Source organism: Balaenoptera acutorostrata, chromosome 18 (assembly GCF_949987535.1).
Source record: "Balaenoptera acutorostrata chromosome 18, mBalAcu1.1, whole genome shotgun sequence".
NCBI classification, from domain to species: Eukaryota; Metazoa; Chordata; class Mammalia; order Artiodactyla; family Balaenopteridae; genus Balaenoptera; species Balaenoptera acutorostrata.
In genome coordinates, this window is record NC_080081.1 from 68,265,711 (window position 1) to 68,284,801 (window position 19,091).

At 36.1% G+C, this 19,091-nt stretch overlaps 1 protein-coding gene across 3 annotated transcripts in view; it reads left to right on the forward strand.

Annotated features, from left to right (window-relative positions):
• The window catches only part of ALG5 (ALG5 dolichyl-phosphate beta-glucosyltransferase), a 43,568-nt gene that overhangs the window by 16,001 nt on the left and 8,476 nt on the right, over positions 1 to 19,091 (forward strand). For all 3 annotated transcript variants that reach the window (XM_007193659.3, XM_007193657.2, XM_007193658.2), the window contains exons 6-8: positions 753 to 866; positions 11,392 to 11,451; positions 16,906 to 17,057. In XM_007193659.3, coding sequence (XP_007193721.2) covers positions 753 to 866; positions 11,392 to 11,451; positions 16,906 to 17,057 — 326 coding nt within the window. The remainder of the gene's footprint in view (positions 1 to 752; positions 867 to 11,391; positions 11,452 to 16,905; positions 17,058 to 19,091) is intronic.

Here is a 19,091-nt window from a genome sequence, read left to right on the forward strand (position 1 = left end):
GAAATTAAGAGTTGATGCATAAATCACTTTTTGGCCTTTTGGCTAAGATCAAGTGAAGAGTTGATGCATAGTTTATTTCTGGGTGAAATATATACTCGTAGAGCCATATTCTGCCCAAAAGACCAATCAATTCAAAATTGAATGGCATAATTTTGCTAAGTGTCAGATGCCTCAAATAACAAAATAACATTTGAATATATCCATACTTTCTAAATTTTAGTGACATTCCACATTTCTTTATTCAACAATTAATTTAAAATACTTTAGATTCCGTAATAAAAAATACTGAAGATCTAAAATGTTATGATGCCTTTCATAGCAAAGCTATCTATGTTTCGTTCTTCATATGCTGCTGTATGGAACCCCTGATCCCTTTTATGCACCATAATACATATACAATACAGATATAATATTTATGATAGGCATTTTACATTTTTATTCTTACTGATGCAGCATATCTTTAACTTATCCAAATCTATCTTCTTATCTTGATATTTTCCAAGGTATTAATAGTATGACTTCACAAAGTTTTTAAAATCATGAAATAGACATTAGCTACTTTTGGAAAGATCTTATCAATGTAATTTGCGTTCAGGGAACTTCGGCCTCTTTCTGCCATTTCATACCTAATATTTAATTCTTGGATATCTTAAGTACAAACTGATATGTCACCAAATTTAACAAACTGATGTGTCACCGAATTTAACCTTGATTTTAAGCAACTTTCTTTTCGCTGACATTTTTAAACCCAGGGTGTATTCAGTTCTCGAGGAAGAAAGATCCTTATGGCAGATGCTGACGGAGCCACAGAGTTTCCGGATATTGAGAAATTAGAAAAAGGACTGAATGAGCTGCAGCCTTGGCCTGTGAGTGTAAGAATATAGTTTAAACAATAGTCATTACAGAATAGAGGGGGTCTAAAGTAAAATTAAAATGATGTTTACCTATAAGTTAAACAATTGGGAGATTTTTTTTTTGGTGTGAAATTCCTGTATACAGTCCCACAGCAGAGCTAATATTTTATTATAAACATTTGCTGATTTTCTGAGATTCACTTGACAATTACTTATTTAATATTCTGTCCATCTCTCTCAATTTTAAATTGCTTTACTTCTACCAGAGTTTTAATATTTATCATGCATATTTCGCTAAGTTCTCTCCAGAGAATCTACAGAGACTTGACATGTTTCTCCCGCATTATTTCTCTACCTTGGGGACCCAAGAGTGGGAGGGAGAGTGGAAGGTGTCAGATTGTTAGCTGCCTTTATGTCATTCTGAGGTGGGGCAAAGAAAAATTAAATGATTCAGCCAAAGTTAGGGGGCGAACCAAACCATACACTGGAAAAAAAATCTGAACCTTCCTCTTGTAAATCCAGGTCCTCTGAAAAGGAAAGGAGTTCTGATGTCATCTTTTTTCCTAATCGTAACCCAATTTACTGCATTGTTACTATAAATGTTGAGTTTTAAAGAACTAAAGCATATGATTATGTTTAAGCTGTTAATTCACAGCCTGTTCTACAGCACCTCAGGGTATGCCTGGTTATTTAAAAGTATCACGACCCATTTAAATTAGTTTGAACTCAATTTATTAAGAATTGTTATCAATATGCATCATATAACACTTTTTGGAGGTGGTGGAAAGCAGGTAAATGATAGGTGGTTAAAGTTCCAGTCAACCCAGCGAGCATTATTTTTGAATTGGGACTCCTATCTACTACTGATTCTAACAAAGCTTGTAAACAGTCAGTTGCTCTCAGAAAGCTTATACTCTGAGCCTAACTTGCATAGTGGAATTAGGAGTCTTTTTAATTATTGAATTAAGTGTTGGTAAACTTTTTCTATAAAGGGCCATATAGTAAATATTTTCAGCTTTAAAGCCATACAGTCTCTGCTGTAACTACTCAGCTCTGTACATAAATGAATGACTGTGCCTGTGTTCCAATAAAACTTTATTTACAAAAACAAGCAGTCTAGATTTGGCCATGGGCTGTAGTTTGCACCCAGCACCTTTGATCTAATTCATTTATTTATCCAATATTGGAAAATTTTCATAACTAACAAGTGAACATTCAATCTCTGCTGGTGTAGCTCTAGTGATGCCCAAGCAGCCCATCCATCTCAACTCAGTTATGAAGCTCCTCTTGACATTAAATGCAAATCTGTCTCCTTTTAATCAGCCCCTTTGGTTGGTTCTGTTTTTTGTAGCTGCACAAAACAGTCTATTTCTACTCTTAGTGACAACCCTTCAGAGAGTTAAAGCTGTTTTCCATGTGTCTTCTCTAGTTTGGGCTGTCAGTAGTTATTCCAGTTTTTAAATAGCAGGTTTCTTTTTCTTATCATCCTGGTCATTTTCCACCGAAGCTGGTGAAGATCTGGTTACAACATGACATTGTTACCTCATACGACCAGTTTTTTCATAGGAGTTGCCATTGAACCTTGACTCCCATCCTTATACTGGTACAGTTGTTATTTCTGTTTCTGTGTTTCTTTTGTTTTGTTTAGGAATGGAAGTGTGACTCTTAATTTATCCATATTATACATCAGCATGTTTAATTTCAGTTTCTCAAGGTATAGGTTCTTATTCTACCTTTAATGCAATTGGTATTCCCTTCTCAACTCATTTAAGCCACAAATTCCATAAGCACTGCCTCACGTATATTCCCTTAAACCCTAATAAAAATTGACTAGAATAGTTCTGAAAATAATGAAACAGAAACATGGGTTTCAAAGTAGTCAAGTCCTATAGTGGATACACGACTGACTCACTAGATGGCAGAAGTTAACTTAAATGTCTTTTACAGCATTGGTTTGACAGGCTCACCAGCATGTTCTTCAGTGGCTTCTGCTGTTTTCTTTCTTCTCAGCTGATTTTATTTTTAATTGCAACAATACGAAATTTGCTGCTACAGCTGACCCTTGAACAACAAGGGGGTTAGGGGTGCCGACCCCCGGCCTCCCTACACAGGCCCAGTTCAACCCTGTGTTGTTCATGGGTCAGCTGTACTTCTTACTTGTAAATCGTCTTAGAGTAACCAGGTCACATATTCTAGTCTGATTATTCTTACATGGTGAACTTAAAAAATTTAAAAAGTTGCCTGCACTTCCTCCTCTGAAGGTAATTGTTCTTTTAAGGTTCGGAACTATTGTAAATGTGTATAATTTAAGTAGAGCTTTGTATGACAAACAAATGAAATAGGGATTTACATTTAGTTCCAAGTATTTTATTCGTATCTTTTTTAAGTGCAAAACTTTTCTCCTAGCTTTTCAATGTCCTAACATGTAGTTATTCTACCTCTTAATAAAAATATGCTTGATTTTATGTAATTTTTTAAGCAAAGTATATAATGATCACTTGTTTACTGGCTTAACTATTCGAAATAGAATTTAAAAAACCCATGAAGGGGCAAATAGATGACAAGATGTCTTATTCCATAATCATAGAGTAAGTCCTTAGGCCATGACTTGGATCTTAAATTCTCATTTAGACGTAGTTTCAACAAGCTTGGCTTTTAGGTTTTTAAGGCCATAAATAATTAAAGGTAATGGATATGAAAGAGATAAGGAGTAAAATTACATTAAGAAAAACTATAGGAAACAGATATTAACCACGTACAACTCAATCTGGAGTGATTGCTAACTAATGACCCTGTGTGTTCCCTTGTCCTAAGTATGGTAAGTAAGTTCCCTTGGCCAAGTGAGGTTTGGTACACCGACATTTTCATATGTGTATTCATGGCTTGGTTGTTCCTGAAACAAAAGAATGTGATGATTACTGCTTCCCTTTTTTGTGGACCAGGTGGTCAGGTCTAAGAGCCTCGTATATTTGTTTCACCCTCTCAATATGTGGGAAGATGACCAGGCTTCCAAAAGAGATCCCTTCATTTCCCACATCATTCATTTTATAGACCAGGCAGTTACACAGGCATTTTTCTGAGATCTTTGTGAAAATCAAACAAAGGAGAATAAGAAAATTTAAAAGGTAGTCTTGAAATCATAAAAAGAGGTAGATTGTATGTAATAAAATTTCACAACAGTCTTTCTCAGCAGATCACGAAGTATGTTCCCAAACCTTTGAAGGGCAAGGGCTGCCTATCAGAGCAAGTGTTTGTTTAATGCCAGTGAACCTAGTTTGAAAGTGTGTATCTATCTCTTAGGGAACAGCAAACTCTTTCTGTAAAGGGCTAGAGTGTACAGGCATACCTCGTTTTATTGCATTTTTGCATTATTGCGCTTCTCAGATACTGCCTTAATTAAGGATGTATATTTTTTAAGACATAATGCTATTGCACACTTAATAGACTACAGTATAAACATAACTTTTATATGCACTGGGAAACCAAAACATTTGTGTGACTCACTTTATTGCGGTGGTCTGAACTAAACCCGCAATATCTCTGTGGTCTGCCTGTAAATATTTTAGGTTCTGTGGACCATGTATGGTCTCTTTTGCAACATTTTTTTTTTTAACAACCCTTTAAAAACCATTTTTGGCTCACAGGTCATTCAGAAACAGGCAGCAGGCTGACTTTGGCCCATGGGCTGTAGTTTCCCACCCCTGTTCTAGAAGATTGAAACCTTGATCTTAACAACCACAATTTTTCCTAACCACAGAAATTTTCATAAATTTAATACCCTCATGATTGTCAGGAGAAGATACTCCTAATTTATTTTTTTTGTTTAACTTTTTTTTTTAAAGATTTTTTTGATGTGGCCAAATTTTAAAGTCTGTATTGAATTTGTTACAATATTGCTTTTTTTTTATTTTTTTATTTTTTTTAAACATCTTTATTGAAGTATAATTGCCTTACAATGGTGTGTTAGCTTCTGCTTTATAACAAAGTGAATCAGTTATACATATACAATATGTTCCCATTTCTCTTCCCTCTTGCATCTCCCTCCCTCCCACCCTCCCCATCCCACCCCTCTAGGTGGTCACAAAGCACCGAGCTGATCTCCCTGTGCTATGCGGCTGCTTCCCACTAGTTATCTATTTTACATTTGGTAGTGTATATATGTCCATGACACTCTCTTACCCTGTCACATCTCACCCCACCCCCTCCCCATATCCTCAAGTCCATTCTCTAGTAGGTCTGCATCTTTATTCCCATCTTGCCCCTAGGTTCTTCTGACCATTTTTTTTTCTTTTTTAGATTCCATTATATATGTGTTAGCATACGGTATTTGTTCTTCTCTTTCTGACTTACTTCACTCTGTATGACAGTCTCTAGGTCCATCCACCTCACTACAAATAACTCAATTTCATTTCTTTTTATGGCTGAGTAATATTCCATTGTATATATGTGCCACATCTTCTTTATCCATTCATCTGTCGATGGACATTTAGGTTGCTTCCATGTCCTGGCTATTGTAAATAGAGCTTGCTTTTTTTTTTTTTAATGTTTTGGTTTTTTGGCCACGAGCCATGTGGGATCTTAGCTCCCCAACCAGGGATCAAACCTGCACCCACTGCATTGGAAGGCGAAATCTTAACCACTGGACCGCCAGGGAAGTCCGAAAATACTCTTAATTTAAAAGGCAGGAAAGTAACAAGGCACCTTTCATCAAATAAAAGGGAGAAAAAGAATGAATGTTGCCAAATTTATCTGTTGAGACTGTGGAGATTGATACAATGTTTTTTAGAACAAGTTGGAAATATGAATCAAAAGCTTTAAATAATTTAACATCCATTGACCCAGACTTTGAGAAATTTATCTTAGGAAAATTAAGAATGTGTATAAAAATAAATTGCCAAGGGTTTTTGCTTTTTTTAAAAAAATACAGCAGTGTTTTTTAATAAGAGGAAAAAAACTTATGTCCAGTATTAAGTTACAGTGGTTAAATTCATTATTATATAGGATGGCTATTCATTATACATGATTAAGTGAAAAAAGCAAATTTTAAACATCCTATATATGGAACTATCTATAAAGTAATACGGTAACATCAGTTGTCTCTGGATGGAGGAACTATGGATATCTATTCAATTTTTTAGATTAATTTTATTTTTTTTAACAGTGAACCCATATTGCTTTTGAGGGAAAAGAGGGGGGGAATAGTTTTAATCAAAACTTTTTTTTTAAATAAATAAAATTTTTTCTTAACTCACTAGTTTACTTCATGTATCAACTTTTTCGTTTCTGTTCGTATTGGGTGAATATGACTAATCTTACTATCTGACTTTGACTAATTTCTAAATTGTTTCAACGTTGTTTCTATATCTCAACCTCATTTGGAATCAGTTTTGTCTTTTGGACAAATGCCTGTGCCCTTTTCCATTTCCGTTTCCGTTATGTTTCTTAATTTTGGATGTGGAGTTCAAATAGACCTAGATTCAGATTCCATGTGAACTTGGGCAACTTAATCCATCCACCTCACTTTCCTCATCTACGACATAAGGACAGTGTGCCCAAATTCATAATCCTGAGGTAATGATTAAAATTTTTTAAATGTATGTCGAGTGTTTAGCATGTGTTCAGCACTTAACAACCATTACCTCTAATTGTTAACATTTTGTGCTTTATTTTCAGAACTAATTCTGATGTTACTGTTTATAATTGTTAATGTAAATTGGATTTACCTAATTCTTCTAGTCTATTTCTTCTGTCCAGTGAATTTGTGAGAAAACACTTAACTGAAAAAGTAATAGGAGAGAGATTCTGATGAAGCATTTCTCTCTAGAATACAATACAGTACCATCTTTTACCACTTTTAAAAGCCAGCTATCATAGTAAATAAAATTAAAAAAAAAAAAAACGTAAGAAATTCAGCCAAACTCTGAAAGAGGCTTAAAGGAAAGAGACTCCATGTCTACATACATTTTCTAATATGGGAAGTTTTAAAAACAAGAATATCCTTCATTCCTGAAGAATAGCTAACTACTCTGAAAGCTGCTTAGATGAATTCCACCTGATAAATCGTTATCAGGGATTCAGTTCTTATTTGGAATGACAGATACACAAAACTCTCTTAAAAGCTTTTAGAGACTTACCCTGAAAGAAAAGGAGATTTTAAATGAGAGCTTTTGTTTTTTATTTGTTTTCAGTTTAAGTGACATTTTAACTCTACTTAGTCCCTGAAAGGTGGGAGGATGTTCTTTTTTACCGGTTGCTCAGTAATGTTACTGCTCTTTTTGGATTCAGAGTTAAAGCTCATTTGCCATATACTGTTGAACTTTCAATGTGGTTCTTCCTTAAGAAAAACCATTCTCTCCCTTCCCGAGCAAAATACCTCTGCCAGAAAAAGAAGGGAAGAAATTATTCCCACTGTTAAATAGTAAGCAAAGTATATAACAGATAATTTCCAAAAGAAAATATAGATGGCTAATAAAAGCTCTCCAAATGTTTACCTTTTATTTAAAAAAAAGGAAATTCGATTATATGTGGTAATATTTTCCCCTTATCATGTTCACAAATTTAAAATGAAAATAATTAGAACTGACAAGAACTACTGATGAAATAGTCAATATCATACTCAGTGGGAAGGTAATTCAAAGAATAATTTGGCCCATTTACATTAAAAACACTCATACTTTTAACTTAGTGTTCTAGTTCTATGACTTTCTCAAAGGAAGAAATCCAGAATACAATGAGAGTTTTACATTCAAAGACGTTCTTTTAGACACCTTTCTAATAACATGAAATTAGGTGAATTCACCTACCAACATGTAGGTGAATAGTGAAACCATGGTTAATCTATATGGTGAAATACTATATTGCCCTTACAATTGACACAAAAAAAGAAAGACATACAACACTACTGTAAGTTCTTGAAAAATAAACCTGAATCTTATCAAGCCTCTAACTCTAACAGCCAGTTTATAGGAAATAACAGAGGAACATGTTAAATGTCACCAGGGGGGTGCAGTCAGCTAAATTTAGAATCTAGGACACTGTACAGGACAAATTACATGGTTTCTTCAACAAATAAATTATAAGAAAAAAACTTAAAAGAGGTAGGAGGAACCCAGGGATAAAAGAAATGCCAACCAAATTGTATGAATTTTGTTTGGCTCTTGATTTAAAAAAACTGAAAACATTTATGAGATAATTGAGCAAATTTGAAAACTGATTGTATATCTGATGGTGTTAAGGAATTCTTAATGTTTTCAGTATGATAGTGGTATTGTGATTGAAATATATATTAATTTACAGTATATGATGCCTAGCATTTGTTTCAAAATAATCCCCAGTTGGGTAGGGTGGTAGTAAAGGGCTTCAGAGAAGGCAAGATTGACAGTTGGCTATGTGTTGGTAATTGTTGAAGCCAGGTGGTGGGTACATGGGGCTTCATTTTCTTATTCTCTCTACTTTTGTGTATGTTTGAAAATACCCATAACAAAAAGCTCAAAAACAATGAACCTGAATGTAAGAACTTTTTAGGTTACTTTATATGAAGAAAAGCATGGTATACATGAGTAAATTTCAGCTATGGTTTTTTAAATACAGAGGGGAAAAAAAGAACACAAGGAAATACACTACCTCCTGGACCTTTGTAGGTCCTTTACCTTCTTTTCTACCTAGGATTTGTCACTTCAGAGAGTTTTCAAATCCTAACTCCTAAAGGTGATGTTCTTTAAGCTCTGTCCCTACAGATAGCGCCTATATGCCTCTTCCCAGCAACATTACTGGGACTAGCATACAGGGAGTGATTTCCTAAGCCAGTTTTTTTCTAGACTGGGGCAAATAGAACTTGAGAAAGGCAAAAAAAAAAAATAAAACACAAGGAAATATACAAAATGTTATCAGTGGCTGCTTTTAGGTAGTGAGATTATGCATGACTTTTTATAATAATTTTTTCATATACATGTAAATTTATATGCTTGCCAATTTCTTTACAATGAACACTTTTTAATTTTATTTATTTTGATTAATGGTTCAAAATTCAAATGGTATTAAGAAGTTATCCAGTGAACCTAGCTCTGCCCCTCATTTCTCAGTCACCAAGTTACTCCCAGAAGTTAACAGTGTCATCCATTTCTTGTATATCCACCTAGAAGATGTATATATGTATTCTTTATTTTTTAAACACAAATTGTAACACACTATCCACTGTTCTGTTGTTTCCATTTAATACCATATCTAGGAGATTGAGCCATATGCATACATCGAAGTGCTTCCTCATTCTTTCACAGCTTCATAGCTAGTCCCTTTGGGTGGACGTACAGGTTTGCTGCTTGAGACAATACTGAAGTGATCAACCTTACATGAATGTCATTTTACACAATGCAAGTTTATCATGGGAAGAATTCCTAGTTATAAAACTGCTGGGTCGAATTATGTGTATATTTGTAACTGTGATAACGGTGTTCAAATTGCTGTCTGTGTAGAGTGTGTATGCACAATATGGCAAAAATTGATAGGTGTTCTTTGCATTTTTCTTAGTATTGATATAAGTATGATTGAGCTGAGGATCTTTTCAGTTGTTCTTTTTGTGAATTCTCATTCATAACCTTCACCTCTTCCCAACTGAGTTGTTGAGTATTTATAATTTGTAGGAGCACTTTATGTATTTTGGAAATTAGCCTTTTGTCTGTAATATAAAGTACCAGTATTTTCCCCCAACTTATTTGTCTTTTAATTTCTAATATGGTTGTATTTTTCTTGTTTTGCCGCACAACAATTTTTAAAATTTTATTGTCAAGTTGATCTAATCTTCTGGGTTTTGTATATTTGTGCCTTCCTTGGGATCATATAAAAAACTATTTCTGATTTACACTTAAATCTTTGATGTATCTGGAATATGTCCTAGTCAGTATGTGGCTCAGGTCCAATTTAATTTGGTTTCCAAATGGCTACCAGAATGCCCCACAGCATCTTTTTTCCACTGATTTAAAATGTCATCTTTATCATACTCTTAAGTACCCATATGTTTGTTTTTTTTTTAAATATTTATTTATTTATTTATTTTATTTTTGGCTGTGTTGGGTCTTCGTTTCTGTGCGAGGGCTTTCTCTAGTTGTGGCAAGTGGGGACCACTCTTCATCGCGGCGCGCGGGCCTCTCACTGTCGTGGCCTCTCTTGTTGTGGAGCACAGGCTCCAGACGCGCAGGCTCAGTAATTGTGGCTCACGGGCCTAGTTGCTCCACAGCATGTGGGATCTTCCCAGACCAGGGCTCGAACCCGTGTCCCCTGCACTGGCAGGCGGATTCTCAGCCACTGCGCCACCAGGGAAGCCCTACCCATATGTTTTGTGTGTGTGTTTCTGGCCTTTCGATTCTGATCCATAGGTTTATCTATTTACATTCTAGTACCTTAGTTTTAATTATTTTACCTTTATGATTTTTTTTTTTTAATTTATCGCTGTGTTGGGTCTTCATCTCTGCGCGAAGGCCCTCACCAGCCGCGGCAAGTGGGGGCCACTCTTCATCACGGTGCGCGGGCCTCTCACCATCGCGGCCTCTCCCGTTGCGGAGCACAGGCTCCAGACGCGCAGGCTCAGCAATTGTGGCTCACGGGCCCAGCCGCTCCGCGGCACGCGGGATCCTCCCAGACCAGGGCCCGAACCCGCGTCCCCTGCATTAGCAGGCAGACTCTCAACCACTGCGCCACCAGGGAAGCCCTATGATGTATTTTTAAATCCTCTGGAGCTAGTCCTTCGTCACTCTTAGAATATTCTTGGCTCTTCTTGGTTCTTTATTTTTCAATATTAACTTCCAAATCAGCTTGTCTCAATCAATGAAAAATTATTTTTATGTTTTCGCTGGTATGGCATTAAATTTAAAGATTAGCTTAATGAGCATTGCCTTTTCAGTGCTGTCAGTGCATCCTCTTATCCATGGTCATGGTATGTATGCCCTCTGTGGTTGGATTTTTTTGTTTCCTTTGGTTGCATTTATATCTTTCCTTTATTTAGATCTTGCCACATTTCTTGTAAAGTTTATAGGTTTTTCTTATTGATGTTATAAATACTGTCTTTTCTTCCATTATATCTTCTGATCGCTGTTTGTACATATGAAGGCTAAAATATTATATATATATTTATTTTGTGCCCACTCTTTTTACATTCTCTTATTGTTTGTAGTAGGTTTTCAGTTGATATTCTTGGGTTTTCCATAATGTAATGATTATATATAAAATCATACCATCTAACCCTTTTCTTTCTAATACTACTAATTTTTCTTATAATTATATTGATACAGTATTTTCAATTAGAAAAATCACTTAAATATATGAATTTTGAAATAATGCATGCCTCTTATATTTAGCCCTGAATAGTGTCATCTTGGTAAATACAATTAGACTTGTTTAAGTTGTACATATTCTGAATTACTCAGTAAACCTTTAAAGATACTTAATGTTACTTTCTTAAAAAATAGTTTCTAAAAAATGAGATATTCACATTGGAAATAAATATTTTTATTAATGATACTTATTTCATTGCTTTTTTCCTCAGGATCAAATGGCTATTGCATGTGGATCTCGAGCTCATTTGGAAAAAGAATCAGTTGCTCAGGTGAGGCTTTCATCATGGATCAGTTTTTTCCTTTTTTACATACACATTAGCATGAGATAAGCTTTCATACTTAATCTCATAAAAATGAGGTTCCTTTCAGAAGAAAGGATTAACATATTTAGGAATTGATTTTTTTTTTTTTTTTTCATGAGTATACCGGGAGGATGTAGACTTCACTTTGATTTTGGATACAAGCAGCTCTTTTTTTAAGACACAAAGAGAGTCCCCATTCAGTTATTATATAAGGCAAATTTCTCCAAATGATGCATTTTTGAACCTATCAACTTGCCTTTAGTTTTTCTCATGTCAGCACACTTAAGTACTATATTTTTTTTTAACTGTTCCTCTTAGAAAAGCATTATACCTTCAGATTTGTAAAGTTGTACTGCCCTTTTTAGTATATTCAAAAAAATCACTGAAGACATGAACTTCTTCAGGTTGTAATTTACAGATTAGGCTAAGAAGCTGGAGTAACTTTGAGGAAAAAAATATAATAAGGAACTACTCTATGCAGTATTTTTAATTTTAATTATTTTTTCACTTAAAAACATAGACCTAATGTATCAAGCTCCATAATTGTCCATTATATTCTTAACGGTTCATCTACTAGATTGGTCAAGTAGATCAAGAATAAAGCCATATTTTTCAGTGCAAGGTCAAAATTATCTGGGGTGTTTTGTTTGTTTGTTTTTTCCTTTAATGCATGTTCCTAGGCCAATCCCAGACACTAAATCAGACTCTAGCCACGGGACCAGGAATCTGCCTTTTTAACAGTTTCCCAGGTCACCCTATGCATACCAGAGTTTGAGAACCAGTGGAATAAAAGATTGAACCTTTCCCTTAGTGATTCTGAAATAGGACATGAAAAAATTCTAATTTTTTTCCCAAGATATACTGATGGCAGAAGTCATAAAATCCCTTAAGGATTTTGTTCAAATGTGGAAACCTGAACTTTCCTTTTTTTAAGAAATAAATTATTTTAACATCTTCAGCATCTAGTCCAAATGTAACTCTATAACCCTATGGACTGTTATTGGTGTTTCAAAAAGGTTAATCTGTTAACCATAGAGAATATCAAACTCCTAGAAATTTAACACTGAAAGAGAGTTTAGAGATTAGCTAGTCCAACTTCATCACTTTACTGATACACAAGAGATAAGAAAAAGTGTATGTGCAAAATGTTCAGCACATCATTTATCATTGTGAAATACTAGAAACTAAAATACTAAATCCCAACACTAGAAAGTGTACATATTTCCCCTGGACGAAATGTCATGCAGTGATAAAATAGATGATAATGGAGACTGTATAATCATGTTGGGAAATACTAAAATATTAGGTTGTATGGAGAAAAAACAGTATGATATTGTAAATACAGTATAATTGTGTAAAAAACACTTAATGAAAATAGACTGATGTTAATTTAAGGGTTTTGTGAGTAAATTTGGTCCTTTTTAAAAATATAGGGCTTCCCTGGTGGCGCAGTGGTTAAGAACCCGCCTGCCAATGCAGGGGACACGGGTTCGAACCCTGGTCCGGGAAGATCCCACATGCCGCGGAGCAACTCAGCCCATGCGCCACAACGGCTGAGCCTGAGCCCTAGAGCCCGCGAGCCACAACTACCGAGCCCGCATGCTGCAACTACTGAAGCCCGCGCGCCTAGAGCCTGTGCTCCGTAACAAGAGAAGCCACCACAATGAGAAGCCGGTGCATGGCAACTAAGAGTAGCCCCCGCTTGCCGCAACTAGAGAAAGCCCGCGCGCAGCAAGGAACAATCAAAGCAGCCAAAAAAAAAAAAAAAAGCAGCAGCCAACCCACAGCTGCAGCCAGTTAAAAAAAAAAAAAAAAATATATATATATATATAGATAGATAGATAGATAGATAGATAGGGGAAAAGAGGATTATCTACTTGGAAAGGAAAAAGGGTTGGAGAAATAGGAGGCAGTAATTAGGAAGCAGTTGAAGTAATCTAGGCAAGAAATAATTGGGACCTGTATTGTTGGTGGCAGTAGAAAAGAACTGTGGTTTTTGATTTTGTTTTTAACAGTGCAAATTCTTTTCACTTAGAACTTCCATTGGTTGAAAACTCTTTGAATTTTTTTCCAGAATAGTAAGATGAGGCTGTGCTGTGGTCTGAACCTTCTTTTACCTAGTGATGCTTTTAACCAGTCATCAAGGGATCTATTCCAGGATCTATGCATTTATAATTTATCTTGTCATCTATCCATCCATTCCTCCATCTGTAAAACTTAGTTACTGACATAGTGCTTTTGGACCCTACAGAATTGGCTGCTACTCTAGAAAGAAAGGGTAAACTGGTCCACTGACTAGAGATCAGCAGTTGTCCTCTGCAGATGCTCCGTATAACTCCTGCTGAGTAGGCTTGTAGTTCAAGTCCAGTGATTCTCACAGAACTATACCTGTCTTATAGAAGGTCATCTCCAAGGGGCAACACAACCATCTGCCACATGTCCAGGAAACTGTGGCGTGGCCTTCCACTTCTCAGCCACTCGGGTGTTCTCTTAATGTGCCGTAGGTAATATAAACCCTGCATGGTGATCGATCTGTGGACAGCGAGAAAATTATAGAAGTATTAATTAACCAAGATAGTAAACAGCAACTTCAGTAGCTTAACTGTGTAGTTTTCAGTCTTATCTGTCCAAAATACCTTTACACATATTCTCAGTTAATCCTACCGTCTGTTCTGTTGCTCTCTTGGAAGACAAACATGCATGATACCGCACCATTGGAGTCTTTCAGGCATCCTTAAAAGTGTTCATATGCCCATGTGTTCTGTATAACAGTTAAAACAGTCATGTTTATATTGTCTGGGTATTCTCAAATTTATCATTTTTAAAGGATTCAAAATAGCATCCATTACTGTTTGTTTGATCTCTTTAGGTTTTTTTTTTGAAGAGTCTGCTTAAGTCTTAGGACTTCTTTAACTTCTCTTTTTAAGATAATAAAATTACCAGTCACCTTTAAATTTCACCTGAATTCCTTGTTTACATTTCATAAACATTAGAGATGATTGTTAATATTAAAGCAGTGAATGTTTTTAAATATCTACTTCAGAAGTTCATATAATGCTATTCTATGACTTTGTTACCTTCATTTAACTAAATAAGTCTATCCTGTAGTATGTTTTTAGATGTCTTCTAAATTCTAAGATATTTTGCCAAGTGTTAAAAATTAAAGAAAGTTCCAGTTGTTTGTAGATTATATTGTTATGCTTTTCAATATGTTAGAAATCAAATAAGTTAAAGTCCTCATGTGAACTCAACATGTTTGTTTTTTTAAAAAATAGCCATTATCCTAAAACAAACAAAAATCTTCTATTAACATCCAAGCAAAAGCAGTCCTGAATATTTTTATTTGGTTACTAGTAAGCTCATCTAAATCATGTTAAAAATCATTCAAGGAGAATAGTTTATAGGTATTATTTTTCTACCTTTTAATTTTTATTTTTCTATCTTTCTATTTTTTTATCTTTTGATTTCTATTCGTTCCTTTCCTAAGCATAAATGCTCTTTTGGAGATTTAATCAGTCAACCAGTATTTATTGGAAATATTTTAAATGGAAGGCACTGAGCAAGCTGTTGTGAGATTCCCAAAGTATTTTAAGATGAGGTTTCTGCCCTATCTGCTTAGAGAGGTAAGACACACTTACATCAAAACATAACTAACGATTCTAGGTGATCAGTGAGAAGTGCTAGAGCTTTTCAAAGAGTTTGTTTTACGTACCCTATAGATAAGTATTTTATTCTTCCTTCCCTTCTTGCCCTATTTAATACACAAGTGAAACTGTGGTCAGGAGGTTAAAGTGAGCTTTCAAGCCTTCTTCCCTTATTAAAAGCATTTATTAAGTTTCTGTTACTTCCTGTACCAAACACTTGGTTAAAAGCTTTAATATTATCTCATTTAAACTTTACAGTACCTTTGTGAGGCAGGCATTTTCATTCTAGATGAGCAAAGTGGGATTTAGAGAGTGAAAGTAACTTGTTAAAGGCCAGCCTGCTAATCATTTTTTTTTATAAATTTATTTTATTTATTTATTTTTTAATTGATTGATTGATTTTTGTCTCCATTGGGTCTTCGTTGCTGCGTACGGGCTTACTCTAGTTGTGGCGAGCGGGGGCCACTCTTCATTGTGGTGCATGGGCTTCTCCTTACGGTGGCTTCTGTTGCGGAGCACGGGCTCTAGGCATGTGGGCTTCAGTAGTTGTGGCTCACGGGCTCTAGAGCCCAGGCTCAGTAGTTGTGGCACACGGGCTTAGTTGCTCTGCAGTATGTGGGATCTTCCCGGACCAGGGCTCAAACCCACGTCCCCTGCATTGGCAGGCGGATTCTCAGCCACTGCGCCGCCAGGGAAGCCCACAGCCTGCTCATTATTAATGGAGCCAGGATTCAAATATAGGCCTGCTCAGTTCCATGGCTTTTCTCCCGTCATTTTTTCACTGTTGAGTCATGATTTTGTTCCATGGTGATAGAAAAAGACATGTGAATGAAGAACAATACTAAAGATTACAATTATGAAAAAAAAGCCAGAAGGAGGAAAGGACTTTTATTTAGTAGGATGAGATATTAAATATTCTGCATAGACTCTTACTGGTTTGCTTATGTGCATATGTAATATATCATTCCATGGGTCTATTACCATAATTATAGAAAACTTTAAGAGATCTTATCTTTTTTAATCCTAAATATGAAAGTCTTGAATTCAGTGATAATTAATGATTTTTTTTTAAAGTTTGCATTGTTTAATGAATAATAGAATATCTGTCATGTTACTACTAATAATAAAATTAACGACTAATAACAATAGTGAATTCTCAGATAGGATTAGACTACTTAAGTTTAATATCCAAAGTATTAAAGAACCTACCTGTTAAAATATATTTAATCAGAAATATCTGTCATAGTTAGAGACACTGGGTTTTTGTTTCAGACTCCTTTCTAGTCTGTGACACTCTGCTGTACCTCTTCTATCGTATTCTCATTAGCTAGGTATCATACTTCAGGTTGAAATCTTAGTGTTTCATTTTTCCAAGATATTCTGGTAACTCAGCTTTTTTTGAAACTGAAATGTTTTTGGGGCACAAAATATAAGGTGAATGAGATGTTCTCCTGGCTCAGCGCAGCCCTCCAACTGCTGTGGTATATTTCTGGCGCACTGAAGCCCTGACTCTCACAGGCACTGTGATTCTTCTGGTCTGACTCCACCTCCAGGAAATGAGTAACTACTTTTCTAGCCTCTGTCCAGCTCCAAGCATTAGGCGTCCTCACAGTTTCTAGAATAGACTTTGCCCGTGCAGCTAATGGAACAATGGCGTTCATGTGTGAGATCTACCCAGTCAATTAAATATTAAGTTGCAGTTGTCTACAGCCAGGTGTTTTCAATGTCTCCTTTATAGATAAATAGAAAAGTCATTTATATTTTGTCTTTGTTTCAGCGTTCTTACTTCCGTACTCTTCTCATGTATGGGTTCCACTTTCTGGTGTGGTTCCTTTGTGTCAAAGGAATCAGGGACACACAGTGTGGGTTCAAATTATTAACTCGAGAAGCAGCATCACGGACGTTTTCATCTCTCCACATTGAACGATGGTAGGTTCCTAACCGGAATGTGTCTGGTGTATCTTACACAGCAGTTTCTCCAGGTAATGGGCAGCAGCCCTGTATTCCCATAATGAACATCCAGGTTTAAACAAAATTGACACTTATATATGTAAACTTAATCTGTACCTTTACTGGTTTGGTTCTTATTTATCTCAAACCAAACATAGGGTATAAAGTTATATATTTACCTTAATTGTAGACAGTATAAATTGAGAGGCCTGAAAACATCCTGTTCCCTTAAGCTTCCTTTTTTTCCTTCAAAGAAAAAAGCAAAAGCTCAGACATATCAAAGCAGAAGAGGGTACCCACTTTCTCTTCCTTTCTTTCTTTTGCAGGAGTAAGTTCCCTCTCCTGCCTAAGACCAATCCTTGGACCTCTGCATCCCCTTCCACCTTCTAACAACCCAATCCTGTTCACTTATCTTCTCTCCTGTGTATTTAGCCTTTTCTCTCAACCACATCTTGCCCATCAGTTTTTTCAAGTTTAAATTTCTCTTGCCATTAGAAAAACACCCTCTCCATTGACCCCTGCCCCCAGCACCCCTCCAACTCTAGCCCTCTTTCCTTTCACAGTGAACCTTTTCTTGGAAAAGTGGTCCATATTCACTGTCCCCATCTTCCTGCTTCCCACTCACTCCTCACCCATCCTCCCATCTAAACATCTAGTTACCCTCCTATCATTAAATCCAGTGGTCATGTTTAACATGACCACTTACCGTCTCAATGAACCTATTAGCAGCATTCAGCCTCTCTTTGTCCCAGACCTCGCCTCAGCTCCCAGCCTGTTTAGGGAATAACAGTCACATAGAAGCCTGAAACCTTGGAGTCATTACAGCCTTCCCCACAGCCCCTCCGTATATCCAGCCCATGACCGAGGCCTGTCGTGTTGAGCTTTTATGTCCCTTCATTTCTCTTCATCTTCACCACGATCCAGGACATCAATTCCTATGCTGCAGTCCAAGGGGACCCTTCAGAAATTAGAAGTGATCAATCAGATGCACCTCTTCTGCTTCCCATTGCCTCTCGGTGCCTTCCAGGGCCTTGAGAGGGATACCAATAGGCAGTATCAGTATTGATATTACGGTCTGGCCCACCTGAGTCTCCATGTGCGGATTCTTCCTTCTCACCACCCACTGCCCCTCGGTCAGGGTCTCCTCATCCTTCAGATCTTCGTTAGGACAACCTGCCCTCACTCTCTGCACTAGATCAGATGCCCCTGATTGTGTGCCGTTGCAGTGCCGTAAGCCATCCTCGTAGCACCTGTCGCGTCTGTAGTGTTGTATTTGTGTAATGTTCCTTTTTCTCTATTAAAGCGTAAGCTCTACAAGAGCAGGAATCCCACCTGATTTTGCCTACTGTACAGCAAAGAGAGTGCCTGGTACATCTTAGGGACTCAGTAAATACTGTTGAAAGAATACCTGCTGTTAGTACTGGGTTCTGTGTGAATTCTGTTCATGGTGGGAGTCTGCATAATTATTCCAGCAGACGTTCATGTTTATAGTCTCTATAACTTGCATGTGTCGATTTGCAAAGATCTGTTATCTCCATAGAAATAGATGTCATATAATCTTCCCAAATAACTTTAAAGAAACTGTAGTTTCAGAATTAAAATTATCAAACATGTTTTTAAATCTTTTTTTCTAGATTAAAAATTTTTAAGTAATGTATATTTGGTTTTAAAATTTAGATGCCTGTTTCTATTATGTTAAAGAATAAAATATATTGATAGTTAATGGACTACAAAATCAGAGAATCTTATTTATTAAGAAGCCACTCTAGAAATAAAGCCCTCCCTCTGCATTAGATATTTTTCAGTCAGATGTTATGTCTCCATCTATGGTCAAAGGACTAGGTTCTTTGTAGTTCATAAGGAAGGATTTAAACATGGAGAACATTAGGGTTAGGGTTGATGACTTAAAAATCATGAAGTTTCCTTGTCAGGACTGTTATAAGTCAGGATTGTTGTAAGGCAGCATTGTCCAACAGAAATATAATATGAGACACAAATGCAAGCCATATATGT